The following is a 17,164-nucleotide window of genomic DNA, read 5'->3' on the forward strand; positions in this document are numbered from 1 at the left end:
GTTAATATATATATACACGTGTGTGTGTGTGTATGAGCTACTCCATCCAAATTAAACGTTAGAACATTGCATTAGGTTAATTTATATTGTAATCACACATATATTATTGTAAATTTCAAGTCATATTTGGACTTATACTTTAAAAAAAAAAAAATCGATATTATTATAAGAATTTCTCGATCACAAATAATGTGAAATCTCGTACGACTACGAGTCTCAAATATGGTTACCCATTTACCACCATTTTTTACACAATCTAACTAATGTAATTATCACATGAATCTCTACTATCAAATCTCTTATGTCCCACACGGCCTCAAACTGATGATTTTCTCTAATATAATTTATACGACTTAATTAAAGCTCGAGCTACTCCAATATCAATTATGTTTAATATTTCTCACTCTCATGCATTAAGAGATTAATTAATTTCACCTACCACCCTCCTTTATTCAATATGGGGAATACATTACAACATATATATATCCTTTTTTTTTTTTTTTTTTGTCAGATCATTTCATAACATGTACTGATATTATTGTTAGGTAGACTATTGATTTCTCTCTTTTAATTCCCTCCGATCTTATTCATTTCTAGGATTTCTTGGCAAGTAGCACTTTTTTAAAGTGTATCAATATTTAAAACCTGAATAATAATGTGGTTCCACTTTTTGTAAAAAAAAAAAAAAGAAAAAGAAAAAGAAAACAACTATCTGTTTGGGCTAATTGAGTTTGATCAAGGTTTAAAAAGTGGTTTTAATAGCTTAAAAGTTCTTTAAAAAAAAATATTTGATAAATTTATAAAAAATGCTTTAAGCACCTAACAAAATTTACCAATTGGTCTAGTTCCTACGTACGAAAAATGCTAGCTACTTAACCCTAAGAATGCTTAATACTCGTATAATTGAATCCTCGTTAAAATCATTATGAAGAGGAAGAACTTTTATCTTCCAAGTAATGTGAGATCTCATATAGTATTTATACCTATATTTATCAGTTAGTATGAAGTATCATAATCTCTCCCTTAGATTCCTAGTATCCTTGTTGGGAAATTCTATCACAGGTGGCAGGACTCTAGTCCACAATTTTGGTTTGGATAAGGTTTGATATTAGTTGTAATGCCCAAATTGAAAGCTTAAGCTACATCTAAGTCATACTTTAAAAAAATTCATGTACAATTAGAGCCTCATTAAAGTCATTATAAAGAACAAGAACTTATTTCTCTTAAATAATATGAAATCTCATACACGCTTCCTATGTCATGTGAACTAGTTATGATACAGACATGAACACAAAACAAACAACTTTACAATGACGCCACATAGCATCACATGGTCAAACTCAATCATTTACACATTGGTGTTGGATAGAATTAGGATCATTCTGGCTGCTAGTTAATCAACAGAATTAGAGATTGAGATTGAGAAAATATTCAAAACAAAGAGAAAACTTTGAGAGTAATTAATTTTATTGATAAAATTTGTAAGCTAGGTTTTGAAACTCACAAGCTATATAGGCTCAAATAGTATGATAATCTGAAATTATGAGAATCTTGTCTGAAAATAAAAAATTCTAATTATTGCATAAAAGTAAAATACTTAATAAAATAAGAATCTTGCAAAAAATCTAGCCCAAATCGGAATTATCAAAACCATCCCTAAAATGAAAGCGAAACTTTTTTTTTTCAAAAAAGAAAAATAACTTAAATTATTGACGATTTGAAGGGACAACGGGTATTTTCGGGACCACCAAACATAGGCCGATGACCGCAACGTATGCACCAAATAGAACTTTTCCGAATTAAAGCTATATGCATGATTATGATATCTGTAGCTAAAATTATAGTAAAAATAATGAATGTGCACTATACCGACCAAAATCCAAGAAATCTTCACCATTTTTGGTCGTATTTATGTTAATATGCCTTCTCAAAAATATAGTTCAATACTTACTATCAATACAAAATCTGTCTAATCGACATCGATCATCAAATCCCAATCCCTTGCTTAGATATGGAGGGTGAGGCACGACAGGCCCATGGTCTGTCCCTATATAATACGATGGATGAAACCAATGGAATTCAGCATTATTAATATTTATTATTACCCAATGATATTTTGATTGTGATCCGTGGATCGATCCAAATCGAACGGCAGTAATGATTGAATAAAATCTCTTAATCCTTATATCATTCCATTAACCAAAAGTTTCAGGTCCCATTGAAACATTCATTTTTAATCATGGCGGGTTCCTTTTGTCTCTTTTATTAATTATTATTAATAAAATCTCATGACTAAAAACTTCCTAAATTTTTATTGCAGCTGAAACAATATCCGAATAGACCAAGGAGCAAGTCATGTGTATTTGATTACAATCAACAAGTAAAATTAAGTTTTCTACCTTAAATTATTCTCATATACAATTAATTAATTTCACATGTAACATATAGCTAGCATTATATATAATTTGTATATATATTTTGTTGAATAATAATGTGAACGGAATTAATTTATAGTCCGATTTATAACAAGCTAAAATGATAGTTCCACTTCATTAACTTTTAAAAATTTTATTTGATTTTAGTTTTAAATTTTACATGACTATCTTTTATTTAAAATTAAGTTGTATAATGAGTTATTAAAGAGATTTTGCTTATATCATTATTTCTATTTTTTTTCAATTTGTACTATAAACTATCAAAATTATCAATTTGAGCTGAAATTATCACTTTTTGATGATGCACATTCTCGATTTAGATCTGCTCATTAATATATATATATATATATATATAACACGATCTTAGATCACTCTCAATGAATACTGTAAAATATATTTAAAACCTAAATATGTGAGTGTTTGTCCAAAAACCAAACCAAATGAATCATGTAAAATTCCTCTATTTTACATTCATCTACAGTGACTTGCTACATATAAGTAGCGGTTTCTGTTCATCCTATAAATATTTTTGTGTATAGGACGAAATATATCACATTGCATATAAAAATGAAAATGTTTTAACCATAAAGAGATTCCACAAAGCAAATTGATGTAGTTTGATTTGGTACATTAGATTGTAAAGTTATTTTTATTGTAAAATAACTTTTATTGTAAGTATATGATCTAACGTATCATATGAAATCATATCAGTTTATGAATTTATTTTCATAAAAGATTTACAACTATAAAAAGATATAAAGATATTGCAACTTTATGATAAATGATATTTCAAACTCCACACAAGTCTCGTGTAAATCTTTTATAAAAAAGTGAATCTTACTGTGTAAAAGTGTGAAAAACTCATTTTTTCTTAATGGAACTTACATTTTTATAAAAAGCTTGTACAATATTTGTACATATGTAACTTGGACCTAACATTACTCCAAACTTATTGTTAATTAGAAGAAATATTTGAAAAAAATAAAAATAAAATTATTTAAATGATTCGAAGAAAAAGAAATACAAGTTAATGTATATTATGTTGTAAAAAATTATTAATTAAAAAAAGTAAGCTTTAATAATTTGTAATAGAAAACAAGATAGAAAAATCATGGGAGTGCTCTTCAGATTGGAAATTGTAAAAAAGAATTATTAAGTTTTAATTTATAAATTGTCATCATGTAGGGTCCATCAATTAACACAGTGCACCGACTGTAAACTTAGAACCACTGACACGGTTGCGAGCAAGAAGTCCTCTCTTCGGCGACAAGAAGAAGGAGAAGATCTCAAAAGCCCTTGAAAAGAGATAAAACAGTGTTTGTGGTTCTGTGCTTGCACTCCCAAACACGCTTGCTCAACATTCTTCTTCGATTCGTCTATTGAATCCCAAAGCCTTGCCTTCGTTTATTTAAACCAAACAGTTTTTATTCCTAGATTTTGCGTATTGAAGCTCCAGAGTCCTCCGTTCCTTTGAAAATGCGTGTTTAAGGTGACTGAAAAAACCTTCTTTCTCTCTCACTTTCTCGATTTTCTGTCACAGGTTTAATAAGATTTTAACGAAGACCTTTGATTTTGATGAGCGGTGGCTAGGGAGAGTTCTGATGCTTATTTTCTGCTGATAATGGCGGGAGACATGGAAGAATCGTGTAACTTCAGCTTACAGGTATTCTTTTATCAACAACGAACTAATTTGAAGGTTCTGCATATCAAGGAGAGTATGTGACAGGATGCAGAATGGAAAATTTGAAGTTTTGTTCCCTGTCCCTCGGATGGAATCTGCTTCGAACAGTGCTGATGTTTTGGTAGATGGTGTTGCTGAAGATGTTAATGCTGAGGAAATGCATCAAACCGAAGCTGGGTGTGACGAGCTTCTTTAGTTGAGGATGAATCAGATATAAATGGGCGTGAAATTTTTCTTTCAGTTAATGAAGAACCAGAGATGGACGTAAATCATAATCTTGATGATGATGCTGTAAATGCTGATGAATCCTCTAAAGCCATGGTTAATGACAAATCAGTTAATGGTGATTTGTTACAGAAAGGCATTGATCCAGCCCCCAAGAATGAACCCTCTGTGAAAGCTAACAAAACTAGCTTGGAGCGCCGGCAACATCCTTCTCTGAAGGTGTGGATTTACAAGAATATTGTCATAATTAAATCTTGCATTTCTTCATCTAGAGTTCCTTGTCTTTCAAAAGCCATCACTGGATGGTCAATAGCAAGTCACAAGCTGTAATAAAGAAAACTATAGTGGCATCTGGAGAGATGCTCTGGAGATATTTCTTATTTTCAAGTTAGCATCAGACTGTTAATTAAGCATGCACGTACATAAGCCCTTTTCCATCTATTTTACCATATACCTTGACTCCTTGATTTTCTCACTCTAGTTGAGGGCTGCAACCGGACCTTTCAAGCCCAAAGTGAAGTCTCAGACCAATCCTGCTCAAGTCCTGACAGACATTTCCAAAACTACTTCTAAAGATCCTGCAAAGAGTCCTAGTAGAAGAGAAAGAGAGAGTACCCTAAGAACAAGTACAGAAAAGAGTTCAGTAAAAACTGACATTAGAACTACACGCACTGTACAGAGAACTCCAATCTTAGAGGTAAGCTTTGACAATGCCCATAGAGAAATCAATTCAAGGCATTTTATCAGCAATAGTCTTAACCATCTTGACTGTTCATACACTAGGATTCATCAACATTCTTCTATTGTTTATTATTCTTGGTCTTTTTTACTTATAAAAAAAAATAGTCTTGGTCTTTTTTACCGGATTCTAGAAATCAGAAGGCAAAGTTTGTGCATGACAATAAAAGGTACTTATAATTCTCGTGAGTGAAAAGCCTATATGGTTTACTGATTCGAACCTCAGGTTTGATTCTTTTCTTGTTGCAGTGGTGAAAAAGAGTCAATGAGAATGAAAGCCGGTGAATCACAACCCTCTTCATTGAAGGCTGAAACAAGAAGATATCAACCACTGCACAGGTTTATTGGCAATATCATAAGAGATTTTCTTATCATTTTATCATTTTACCTTATGAAATTTCATGTAATCTTCTTTGTAGGCTTAGTTGTCCTGTGAATTCGACCAAGGCGGATACAAGCTGAAGTGCTGCAGTTTTCAGTTTCAAAAGCAATGAACGCGCAGAAAGGAGGAAAGAGGTAAATGAGAATGCTGTAAATTTGATTCTTATCTTCTTTGATTTTAGGGATTAGATTTAAATAGCTTACTCTTCTGTGACTCATCTGATTCAGTTCTATACGGAGTTGCAGCAAAAAATGCACGCCAAGGAGGCTGAGATGAATCAGATGCAAGTGAGAAGGCAGGTAAATGGGATTATTTAATTGATATTTTTTGTTACTAAATAAATTAATCCATTAATTTCACTGCTTGCTGATATAATTTATATTATTTTGATGCTGTCTTGGCATGCTAGAGAATGACACTACTAGTTAAATTGTAATGAAGGCTCTAATACTGCTGGTTGGAGGCTGGTGATGCTCGATCATATGATTAGTTGATGAGAATTCTCAAATTTGTTTGTTCCTTTCTTTTCCCTTTTCTTTTTCATTTGATGTTATTAAAAAAATTTCCAAATTTTCAACTTGAAAAAAAAAAAACCTTGTTTTTTTTCTTCTAGTTCGTCGTTTCTTCAACAAGGATGAAGCAGATATGGATTGAATGGCATCCTTTTTTTTGTTTTTGAATGGTGTCCATCTTAATTGAGTATGTTACTATAATTGTAGATCTTCGCCAATCATGAAGCTACTAGAAACTTAATGGCTTCAGTTATTGTCATTGCAGGAAAAGACAGAAGCCGAGATAAAACAATTCCGGAGAAGCCTAAACTTCAAAGCAACACCCATGCCTTCTTTTTATCATGTGTAGCTGTACCACCAGGGTCTGATGGGAAGAAGGTAAACTCTGCTTCGAATTTGTTTACCCATACCCAGTTTGCATTTTGATGTAATTGTAGCTCCCAGCTGCAGCACGTAGGCGTGCTCCCAATTTTATTCGTGCGTTCCACTACTGCCGCACATAGGCATCAGGCGCACCCCTCACTTCCCAACTATTGAGGCGTAAGACATGAGGCATGAGACTTGTGCCCCATTTCATTCTGCACGTGGCCTTTCTAAATTAAAACTTTGGTTGCAAGTCTAGGAATCCTCATGGGCTTCAGCTCTTGTACATGGGCCTCCTTATGATAACTTCTTTCCAAACTAACTCCTGGAGCATCATAAGCTATGTGAGCCCATCTGAATTTAATCAGGGACAAGAAAAAAAAATCATTTCACATGCCAAACAAGGTTAAATCACATTATCTAATTAATACTCTTATTTTAACACATAAAGCTCTTTTAACCCAAGATATTTAAGAGTATTAATACCACATAATTGACCATTAATCAGGAGGCTCTATGTCCTATGTTCTGGAATGGTTTCTTCAATCAATGATGGATGTTCTTTCATTATAGCAAAAGTATTTGGTTTTATAAATGATGAGCCTTTTAGCTTTAACTCGGCAACAAATAAAGCCAAAATTATGTTGATATTGGAAGACATTTTTATTTCTCAGGCACTGTCGAGTAACAACAAAGTCAATAAAGCACGAGATAAGTCAACAAATCCAGGGAGCTGAGCTGCTGGCAGATCAAAATTATGTTTGAAAGAAGGAAGTGATCAAGCCTCCTCTACCAATGAATCTGTTAACACAACTGAACGAATCGATGCCTTAGAGAAGACCAACTGCCCAACAGGTGAGCACTCTGAAGGCAGTGCAAGCTCTCAAACTTTACCTAGCAACCAAAACTGCTTCCTTGAAGTTGGGATAGAAAATAAGGTCATAAGAAGGAAAGAACGAGAAAAGGAGAGGGATACTAGCATGTATAAGCATCGTGTATCAGAAATCCATAAGGTGATGAAAGGCCAAAGAGCTGAGGGGAAGCAAAAAGTGGGAGCTCAGAGAAGTAGCAATGAGAGGGCAAGGAAGGACATGGAAAGCAGTGGCATTGGTAGCAGTTCTGGATTGGGTAATCTGGTTGTTGGTGTTGCCTCTTGAACAAAGACGCCTCTTCTTCCCATACATGATGTTCTCCGCTCCTAGCTACCGTTGTGAAAATGTTTGGAATCGCATGTTTGCCACCATGCAAAATCAATAAAAAGCGCAAAGTGACCTCAAGCTATCAGCTAAGAGGCATGCATCCATAGCAAAGATTTGAGAAATCATGAAAACCGAATGTTGAGGTTAGCATTTCCCTTCACCAGTATCACTTCCGTTATTCATGTATGCGAAATCTGACTTTACATGTAGTTCGAATAGATAATTATGGTGAAATTGTTTGTAGGATATCTTAAGATCACAAGACCAATATCTCTTGCCACCATATACGAGGAAAAGTTTCAGTACCAACCCTTAATTTATTTAAATTATTATCAATTAATAAGAGATATTGTTCTTATTTAGAGCTTTTTATTCTTTTAACAAAAATAAAGATCTACGGTTGCCTTTTAATGCCAAATTGTTAGCCACTTTGAAGCCTTAGGTGTGGGTCTCTAGAAAAAATTTTACTGCTAACATTTAGGAAATCTATCATTTCTCATCCCCTGAAGGGTGGGTTTTGAAATCGCATTATCAGAGAAATCGAAATTGTTTCATTTAATCCAGCAAGGATTATTCACATCTGACATTTGCTAATTGAATCAAGACTTTTGGTAGAGGTGATCATTAAAATTTATATGAACAGCATTCCTTGTACATTCAATTAATAATTTTTTTTTCATGAATTTCTATGCAGGTGAAGGTTATATAGAAAATGAGGGGGTAGAGATTTGAGGGCTACATTTTTACTATTCTCAATTGTTATTGAATACATAACATCTTTTTCCCTGTTTATAGGTGGATGGGGGCAGTGAAATAATGGAAATATAAATAAATAGAAGATACTAATTGATTTACATAATAAATTAAATATGATAGAGAATAAGTCATATTACCATACATATGTTAGAATATTATGAATATATTGTAAGTACGGTAATATTCAAAAGTTGCTGAACTGCTGTTTGAAGACAGAAAAGAATGGAATGGAGATTTGATTACTGCTGTGTTTGAAAAAGAGGCAGCAGAACAGATTCTGAGCATTCCACTTGGCAGAGGGAGGACAGAAGACAAGGCATCCTGGGGACCTTCAAAGAAAGGGGTTTTTACTGTTAGGAGTGCATACTTCTTGCATCTTGAAATGAAAAAAAGGTGCAAAGGGGAATCCTCTATAGAGAATCAAGTGGACAGCAGGTGGAAGTGTATTTGGAACCTAGAAGTACCAAATATGGTCAAGTTTTTCCTATGGAAGGCAGCAAATGAGTTATTACCTACTAAGAGGAATTTGTTCCATAGAAAAATTGTTGAGAATCCTCTAATGCCCTATCTGTTTTAGAGATGAAGAATCTGTTATACATGCACTTTGGGAATGTCCTGCAGCAAAGGATGTATGGGCAAATGGCTTGAGTGGTATACACAAGTGGAAGAGGGAGGGTGTTGATCTGCTGACATTATGGGGAAAGATGATGAAAGTACTCGAGAAAGCTAAGTTAGAAGAGGCAGCTGTTATCCTTAGGAAAGTCTGGCTGAGAAGAAACACCTATGTTTTTTATAATAGACTCACATGCCCAAGAAGACTGTTATCCACAGCCATTGAGACACTGGAGGATTTCAAGAAAGAAAATGGAAGGGTTATTACTGAAGATCAGCAGGCTATGGTGCTTGTTAATAAGTCTAAATGGGTTCGACCTGCAGCAGATTTTGTGAAAGTTAATTGGGATGCATCCTTGGACTTGAAGAACAGGAGAATGGGGATGGGGATAATCAGTAGAAATGAAGAGGGAGAGGCACTGCTTGCGGTGTGTGATAGTAGGAGGAATGTACAGTTTCCGGAAGTTGCAGAAAGTATAGCTCTGTGGAAGGCAATGCAGATTTGTAATGATCTCAATATTCAGAAAAGAAAGTCATCTTTGAAGGGGATGCGCAGACAGTCATCATGGCTGTGAAAAGCGATGAAGAAATTTTGTCTCTTGTTAGTCCTTTGATAGATGATATTAGAAATGTCTTTAAGCTTAGGAATGACTGGTTTTTACAGTTTGATTATAGGGAAAAAAACTCTGTTGCACACAATTTGGCCAAGGCTGCTTTACACTTAGATCAGGAAAAAGTTTGGATAGAAGAAGTTCCAGACTTCATAGCCAATAGTCTGGATTTTGACAGAAGATGTATACATGAAACACCTTTATAGTATACTGAGGTTTCTTTTCAAAAAAAAGTATGGTAATATTTTAAATTTAAATTTCATCTAAATATTGAGCGGAAAAACAGGGGGAAAATAAACAGGAAAAAAAAAATATGGAATGAATTCCTCAATCACAATGATTTCGTGGTCGTAAAATACTAATCAAATCATAAAAGAGTGAGTACAGAACCGGAAAAAGTAGAAAAAAAAAATTATATAGGAATAAAAAAGCAGTTTCCTTGTTGTAACCAAACAAAAAAGTCAAGCACTTGGGTCATCCTCCTCCGACGAAGTTCTTCTCAGACTTATGATTAACCATTGTTTCACATTTCTGCAACTGAACACAGCATGAATATCTCCGCTCAAACTGATTACAAATCAAAAAGCTCACTTAAAGTACATAGAAAGGAAAAATAGAAACAGAGACAAGAAGATAATTAGCTACGGCGATTATGATCATGAGTATTGAGCGAATTCCAAGAGTGGTTGCTGCAGAGTTGTCGGTCTGATGAAGTGGTTTTCCGGAGTAGTAAGGGAAGTAGGGTAATATGCGGTCAGGAGGGGGAGGGGAACCAAGTGAATTGCCATAGGGTGGTGGAGAGGAATATGGTACGTATCCTGCCGGTGTAGGATTGTATCCAGCTGGAGGTGGGTATGACACAACCTGGGATGGTGGCGGTGGCGGCTGTGTTGTGATTACTGGAGTGCCGGAGCCGATGGGCGGCGGATAACACGGATACGGGCACGGGTCATCAGGCTTTGTCATTCCCAAAAAATTCAGAAATATTAGGATCAAGAAGAGGGTCGAGAGAATTTGGCCTGACTTTTCAGCCATGGCAAGAGGAAGATGGTAGCTAGGAGGAACGGTAAGAAAGGGTTTGGCGAGGAAAACAGGTGGGTGAGTGTTATGGAGGGTTTAAGCTATTAGAATGATCAATGTAGCTTTTGTCATGAGACATGACAGCTTTTAGGAAAAAAAAAAGAAAAGTAAAGTAAAAAAGGGCTAAGCGATAAAAATGGGAGTGAAAAGCAAGTTCTAGCTACTTTCCAATGTCTCCATCCCATCACAATTCTCAAGTTGGCACATTTCTAATTTTCTAGATCATGCATATTGAGATTTTGCCTCCTAAGGCTCACCAGAAGAATTTTAGTTGAATTTTCCCATCATCCTCAATTTTATCATCATCTTTAGTTTCAATAATTAATGCGATAAATTTATATGATTTTATAAATTAATTAATAAAAAATTATTTAAAATATAACATATCAGTTAGTGCTTATAATTGAAAATGATAAAATTAAGACTAAAAAATAACATTTCTCTTACAATAATAATAATAATGTGTACAAGGAAGCTGCATTGCAATAATTGCACATGGATGTGATGCTCCAAGCCATCATGTAAAGAAATAGTATTGGAAAAACGTGGGCTCGTAAGTAAAATTGAAACCTTACTTGACTTCAAAAAGAGACAGATTACAGGTCCATCTTCCATGACTCCTGTTCTAACCCATCTAACTAAGTTTCAGACTTCAAATAATTACAGACAAGTTTTTAATATGGTTGACTCGGATTTTTGGCATAATCACTTGTGGATCAAACTCTCTAATTGATCATAATACTTGGGAGCAAACCCAAGGCCTCCTGTATACATAGTTTATATCATTATCATTACTCATGATCCGGCTTTGGGTTTGCTTTCTAATAGTTACCAATTCGAGTACCCTTAGGGTTATTGAAGGTTTATCCGGTCGTTAACTTCAGGGTCCCATGAGATTAGTCGAAGTACGTGTAAGCTGGCCGGATACCCTCAGTTATTAGAAAAAAATTAAAAAAAAAATACTCATGATCCTTCGCTATCCAATATAGAAGGATAGGGGCCACCTGTTTCCTCTCTTTTCATGACAGTGGCAAAGTTTGTAATAATCCATACCAATCCCTGTTTTTCTTATAAGTTTAGCAATGATATTCTAGAAAATTATCACATAAAATATCATATATTTTTTTCACACAAGTGATCATATTTGTCCTCTCTCAAGGTAACAAATACAGAGTTTCATGATATCTAATGATAATAATTGAGTATTAATGAGATATTTACAACTTTTTTTTTTTACTATTTTATAATTTATTTTACAATCAATTACCAAATATTATACAAATGTAACACTTTATTAATTTGATAAATTTTAATTTTATAAAACTACTCTCCACTTTATATAAAATTGTAACATAGTTAATTATGAAAGGGTTAATGCAAATGAATAATTTCCCATTACCTATTTTCCCCATACGTAGGAGTTGCCCTAAATTGATTGAAATTTGAGGTTGCCATGATCTTGATCTTGCCAGACTCTGTTTAGAATATTCAAAAATCATTCGAGGAATATTTATTAATCCTTATCCACTCCTTGATTTCTCATTACCCTAGCTAGCTATGTTAATTCTCGTTTAAATCTTACTGCTAATTGCTGATCTTTAAAATTATATATTAGGCCAAACTCCATGCATAATTATAAGGACTATCCTACCCACATTAATACTGCAATGTAAAATATAAGATTTTCCTTAAACGGCGTAGGATGGTCTTAAAACCATATTTCACAATTCTCTCTCTCTCTCTCTCTCTCTCTCTCTCTATATATATATATAGTTTTGAATAAACGCTAGATGCAGCTAAAAACGACAAGTACTTGACTTCTTTTGCTGTCTTTGGAGTTAATCGCAAAAACCCATTCCACACGCAAACAAAACAAGGTGATCAAGGGCACATGAGTATACATACATGCAGCTGGAAGAAGAAGAGGTTGAGTGGCTTTGACGTGTTAGACCGGCCAACACCCCAACTCATCAAGCAGCTGATCATGATCACTACCTAGCTAGCTAATTCATTATTTGCTTTGAAAAAACGAAAGCTAGGGTACATTTTCAACTGCTTTGAAATTTGATTGTACCTACCTAACCACCAATTATTAATTTAAGGCACAGGCACATGCACATACAAATTAAGTTATATGCAGGAGGAGGTCGGTCCAACGTCTAATTTATATATTATTTGAAGTTACACTAAAAGAACTAATTTCCTCTTGTTTCCTTCGGCCAAGTTGCATGGATCATCTGAATTAATGAATTAGCAAGAAGTTTGAAATCGGGTGGGAGTACTTTCTCCTAAACTTCATTGTGTCGGTGGAATGACCATCTTTCTCAAATATTCTCAATTATCTATCACAATAATATATTTGTACGTACGTGTGTAGTGGTTATAGCTACCAACAACTTCAACCCCATTAAAAAACTTAAGTTCACATGTTTTCTTCTTTTTGTCTTTTGGTTAATCAACTATGGATCGAATCAATTAGGGTTTGTTTGGATAATGAGATTAGATAAAATGAATTGAGATAATTTATAAATAGTAATGAATTTATTAGTTGAAATTAGATGAGATGAGGTGAGATGATTTCATTTCATGTTTGTATCCAAACGGGCCCCTATTTGGTCAATATTCTCGACTGCAAACACCTACCATGATATATATAGTCCCATTTATAGCCTATGAAAACCTAACAATTCTATATATGAAGTTGTTCACATTTAATATTGTATAAGCGCCTTCTTTCTAATTATCAATGATTATTTTCCTCCAATGATCAAGAATATAGATAGAAGATTAAAGTTCCACAAAGCTAGCTGAATATATTAATAAATTTCACTTTATATATTGTTTTCTCTGCTTTTCGAAGAAAATCTCTCACTTCCACCAACATGAGAAAAATTAAAGAAAAAAAGAAAAGAAAATGAAGATAACAACAAGATAATTATGGGTCATTTCACCAAGATTTAGAACCCGGATATAGAAGATTAGTATTTCATATATATATATATATATATATATATGGTGATCAAAGGATATGATTGGGACAGAAATCATATCGTACATGACTTTGGCATGAATGCTTTAGATATGATGATCAGATGAAAATTGTAAGCACAGTCGACACAATTTGTCAATAAGTCAAAATCAAACTTGGATTTAAACTTGCTTTGTACGCTGTAAAGGATGCATTGAATAATTGAGATGCAAAGTTGGAAACTATGCATATAGAGACAAGTACATCATGCAATATTGCCAATCAAACACGTAAGGTTGAATTTTGAGTAGAGCCGAAGGACAAACAACTAACCCAAACTGTCCCCAACGTGCATTACCGCCCCCATGACCATGACGTGTAAAGTAACATGTAACTAAGATCAGACGGTATTGTTGCAGGCGTACTGTCTTGGGCCCCTCTTATAATTTGGCTGGTGAAACCAAAGTTGATTTCATCCACTGACAACTGACGCAGATCAGATCAATGGGAATGAATTAGTACTCTCACTGACTTCGAGACCATATATATATACTTGATTAAACACAAATACATTTAATAGTGATCAAGACTTTAATTAGAACATGCATGGGAAGGTTTCCTTCATTTTGAGGAGATATTTCAGAAAATTTCTAATCGCATACACATAATTATGGGGTTCCTTTGGAAGGTACTTAATTTTAAAGAGATTATATATTCATTAGTCTTTTATTTGTAATTTCTGATTTTCTTTATATGGAAATTGGGAGTACTATTAGAATTTAATCTCATATATATACTCCTTTATAAACGGAACCAAACTTGGACAAGCCTAGGCGCATCGAGATCGGCATTAATCTTAGGCGTGCATATTAATTATTAGCCTGGGATACAACCCATCAGATGCTTATCACTAATCCCATGACCGCCGGCTGCATGCGACATGCGTGCCTAGCTCGATTGTATTTGTTTGTATAGTGAGATGATGTCATATGATCAATAAATAATAACAAATAAATAATAAAATATTAAATAATAATGCAGTTATCTCACTATCTAAACACATACGAAGACAAGCCTCGGCACCTCAGCAACTAATTAAAGGCAGGCCCATGTAGAGTATTTTTCTCTTTTTCTTTTTCTTTTTTTTTCTCCGTTCTTTTAGATCGTTGTGGACATGGAGAGTAATTAAAGGCAGACCGTTCATGTGGACATGGGAGCTGGCCTGGTGGGTGATCCATTTATTCAAGCTTAACTCGTACGAGTTTTTATAAAATCTGGCCTTTAAAACAAATAGGATAATTGTGCATTAGTTTTTCTTTTCACCCTGATCCCAAGACGTTCGATTTATTAACCAGATCTAATCACATTTATCCCTGAAAACTGCATGCCAAATCAAAAGAGACGCAAAGATGAACAGCGCACACATACCTATGGATCAGATCAATAAGAAAACCAAGGCAAAATAAAAAATAAATAAATAAAAAAAAGGACGAAGTCAACTCAACGCAGGGAATTAAAGAAGAGTCATGCCACAGATTGAGTTCAGATCGATACTAAAAAGGAAGAGGAAGAAATATGAACATAATTTCTTACATCACTGGCAACAGATCAGAATAAAGTTGTTATTGAAAATTTCTGAATTGAATTCAGATAAAGCATGAACCAAGATGGGTATTACTGATTAAAACGAGTACAACTTCTCCCGTCTTTTAAAATCTTGAGCTCACTTGCCCAAAAAACATTAATAAAAAGAAAAAACCTTTGCCTTAACATATATATGTCCATAAAATTCTTTCCTTCGTAAATTCTGAATCTTACCGCAGTGAAGTCACCAAAGATTGGGCAGAAGACCCAACATTAATCCACAGCCGACCAAAACAGGCAACCTCGTGACCATGTCCCGGGCGGCACCATTGAAATCCTCGTCAATAGGATACAAGTTGCCAGGTGGACCAGTTATGTATAGGAACGATGACGGCGGGGCAGGCGGCGGAGGGCAGTATTGGGTTGGCGGCTTCTTGGGAGAAGGCGGCGGTGGTGGAAGAACTGGTGGCGGTGGAGGTGGCGGACAAGGGGGTGGCGGAGATGGTGGTGGTGGGGAGATTTGAGTGCAGGAGTTGCACTTCTCATCACCTTCAGCCGTCCCCGGGACAGTAAAAACGGCAATGATCACCAGGAACAAACTTAGCAGCAACCGGGCGTCATTGAAAGGATTTATCTTTATCGGCATATTGAGGCCAGAGTACTCAGAGTTGCAAGCGGGAAGTTGTTTTTGTGGAAGCGGGGGCTTGATCCAGGGAGAGAGATGGCTTTGAAGAAATGAAACAGGGTACAAGGCCAGGGAGGTGAATTAAGAAGGTTGGGGTAATGCGGCAGAGTTGGTATTGTTGTTACGCTATTAGGTGCATGGGGGTGGAGTAAAAGATCGAAATGCCTTTCTGTTTGGGGGGAGGGGGAGGGGGTTGTTGGGTGTTTTTGGAGGGCAAAATGGTACGAGTGATGAGAGATGCTGTTCTCGTGGACTTTTTATCTTAGGTCTTTTTAAGGACTTTTCTCATATATAGGATAGGATGCTTCTTAATTCTTCAAGGGAAATGGCATAACATGCATGTGAATGGTCCAAAAATTATGGGTCCCACGTTACACAAGAGCCCAGCCCAGCTTGATGCAGTGCCAATTATTATAATTAATTATTTCTAGAATATGCATGCATGACCTATATATATATATATATATATATATCATGCACACTATATTATATATGCCACTTAATTTCTATAGCTGATCAAAAAAATATATGTAAGGATGGTGGCATGGTGTGATTTGAATGATAAAAGAATTGATCTGGCCCGCCACTCATGATTAGGTGGAACTTTGGATCGAAGTAAGGCTAAAATTAGGACCAGTTTGGATTCAGAAATGAGATAAGTAGTTTTATATGAATGATGAAAGTTGAAAAAAATATTGTTAGAATATTATTTTTTTAATATTATTATTGTTTTGAGATTTGAAAAAGTTGAATTGTTTATTATATTTTGTGTGAGAATTTAAAAAAATTATAATAATAAGATGAAATAAGACGAGATGAAACAACTTCACAATTGTCGTTAAGATTTTAAGATCATTAGTTATATTATGGTTGATGATGTACTGGATCGAGCAATTATTAGTTGAGGCGGTACTGTATATCATATCTACGTTTACAAAAGCAAGTATATAGATCGATAGTTAATTGATCCGTAGATAACAAATGAAAGATCTGTTTAGATTCAAAGATGAATTGAGACGATTTTAAATGAGTTGAATAAAATATTATTTTTTTAATATTATTACTATTTTAGAATTTAAAAATGTTAAATTTTTTATTATATTTTATATAAGAATTTGAAAAAATTATAATGATGAGACTAGATTAATTGAAGTGAATTTTTCATCCAAATCTAGGCTAAGGTATAAATATTATATATATATTAGATGAGAGTCCAATTAATTAAAGATAACTTGCATCCTACGAAGCTTAACTTTTGTAATATATATTTCACATGATTAACTCATCTTTAACTTATTCGAATAGATGATCTGCATGTTGTGCATGGCCCCAG

The 17,164-nt window shown here is 34.4% G+C and overlaps 3 protein-coding genes across 7 annotated transcripts; 1 reads left to right on the forward strand and 2 right to left on the reverse strand.

The window, feature by feature from the left end:
- The first annotated feature begins 4,128 nt into the window (after positions 1-4,128).
- On the forward strand, positions 4,129-7,897 carry LOC121258051. Of its 5 annotated transcripts, none has more exons than XM_041159393.1 (9): positions 4,129-4,560; positions 4,823-5,038; positions 5,188-5,249; positions 5,329-5,418; positions 5,499-5,595; positions 5,689-5,760; positions 5,873-5,972; positions 6,239-6,351; positions 7,011-7,897. In XM_041159393.1, exons 1-5 carry the CDS (start codon positions 4,375-4,377, stop codon positions 5,539-5,541), a joined length of 597 nt encoding a protein of 198 aa, XP_041015327.1. In that variant the 5' UTR covers positions 4,129-4,374; the 3' UTR covers positions 5,542-5,595; positions 5,689-5,760; positions 5,873-5,972; positions 6,239-6,351; positions 7,011-7,897. The 5 variants fall into 5 exon arrangements, with proteins under 5 accessions (XP_041015327.1, XP_041015326.1, XP_041015325.1 ...); XM_041159392.1 differs by lacking the exon at positions 5,873-5,972 and having other exon boundaries at positions 7,011-7,678; positions 7,780-7,897; XM_041159391.1 differs by lacking the exon at positions 5,873-5,972.
- A 2,034-nt stretch (positions 7,898-9,931) lies between these two features.
- Positions 9,932-10,660, reverse strand: LOC121258052 (extensin-like). Its single transcript, XM_041159397.1, has one exon. The coding sequence runs from the start codon at positions 10,547-10,549 to the stop codon at positions 10,106-10,108; it is 444 nt and encodes a 147-aa protein (XP_041015331.1). The 5' UTR covers positions 10,550-10,660; the 3' UTR covers positions 9,932-10,105.
- A 4,508-nt stretch (positions 10,661-15,168) lies between these two features.
- Positions 15,169-16,129, reverse strand: LOC121258548 (leucine-rich repeat extensin-like protein 3). The gene has a single exon (XM_041160083.1). It carries the CDS (start codon positions 15,790-15,792, stop codon positions 15,391-15,393), a length of 402 nt encoding a protein of 133 aa, XP_041016017.1. The 5' UTR covers positions 15,793-16,129; the 3' UTR covers positions 15,169-15,390.
- Positions 16,130-17,164: the final 1,035 nt, after the last annotated feature.

This window comes from Juglans microcarpa x Juglans regia, chromosome 3S (genome assembly GCF_004785595.1).
Source record: "Juglans microcarpa x Juglans regia isolate MS1-56 chromosome 3S, Jm3101_v1.0, whole genome shotgun sequence".
Taxonomy (NCBI): Eukaryota; Viridiplantae; Streptophyta; class Magnoliopsida; order Fagales; family Juglandaceae; genus Juglans; species Juglans microcarpa x Juglans regia.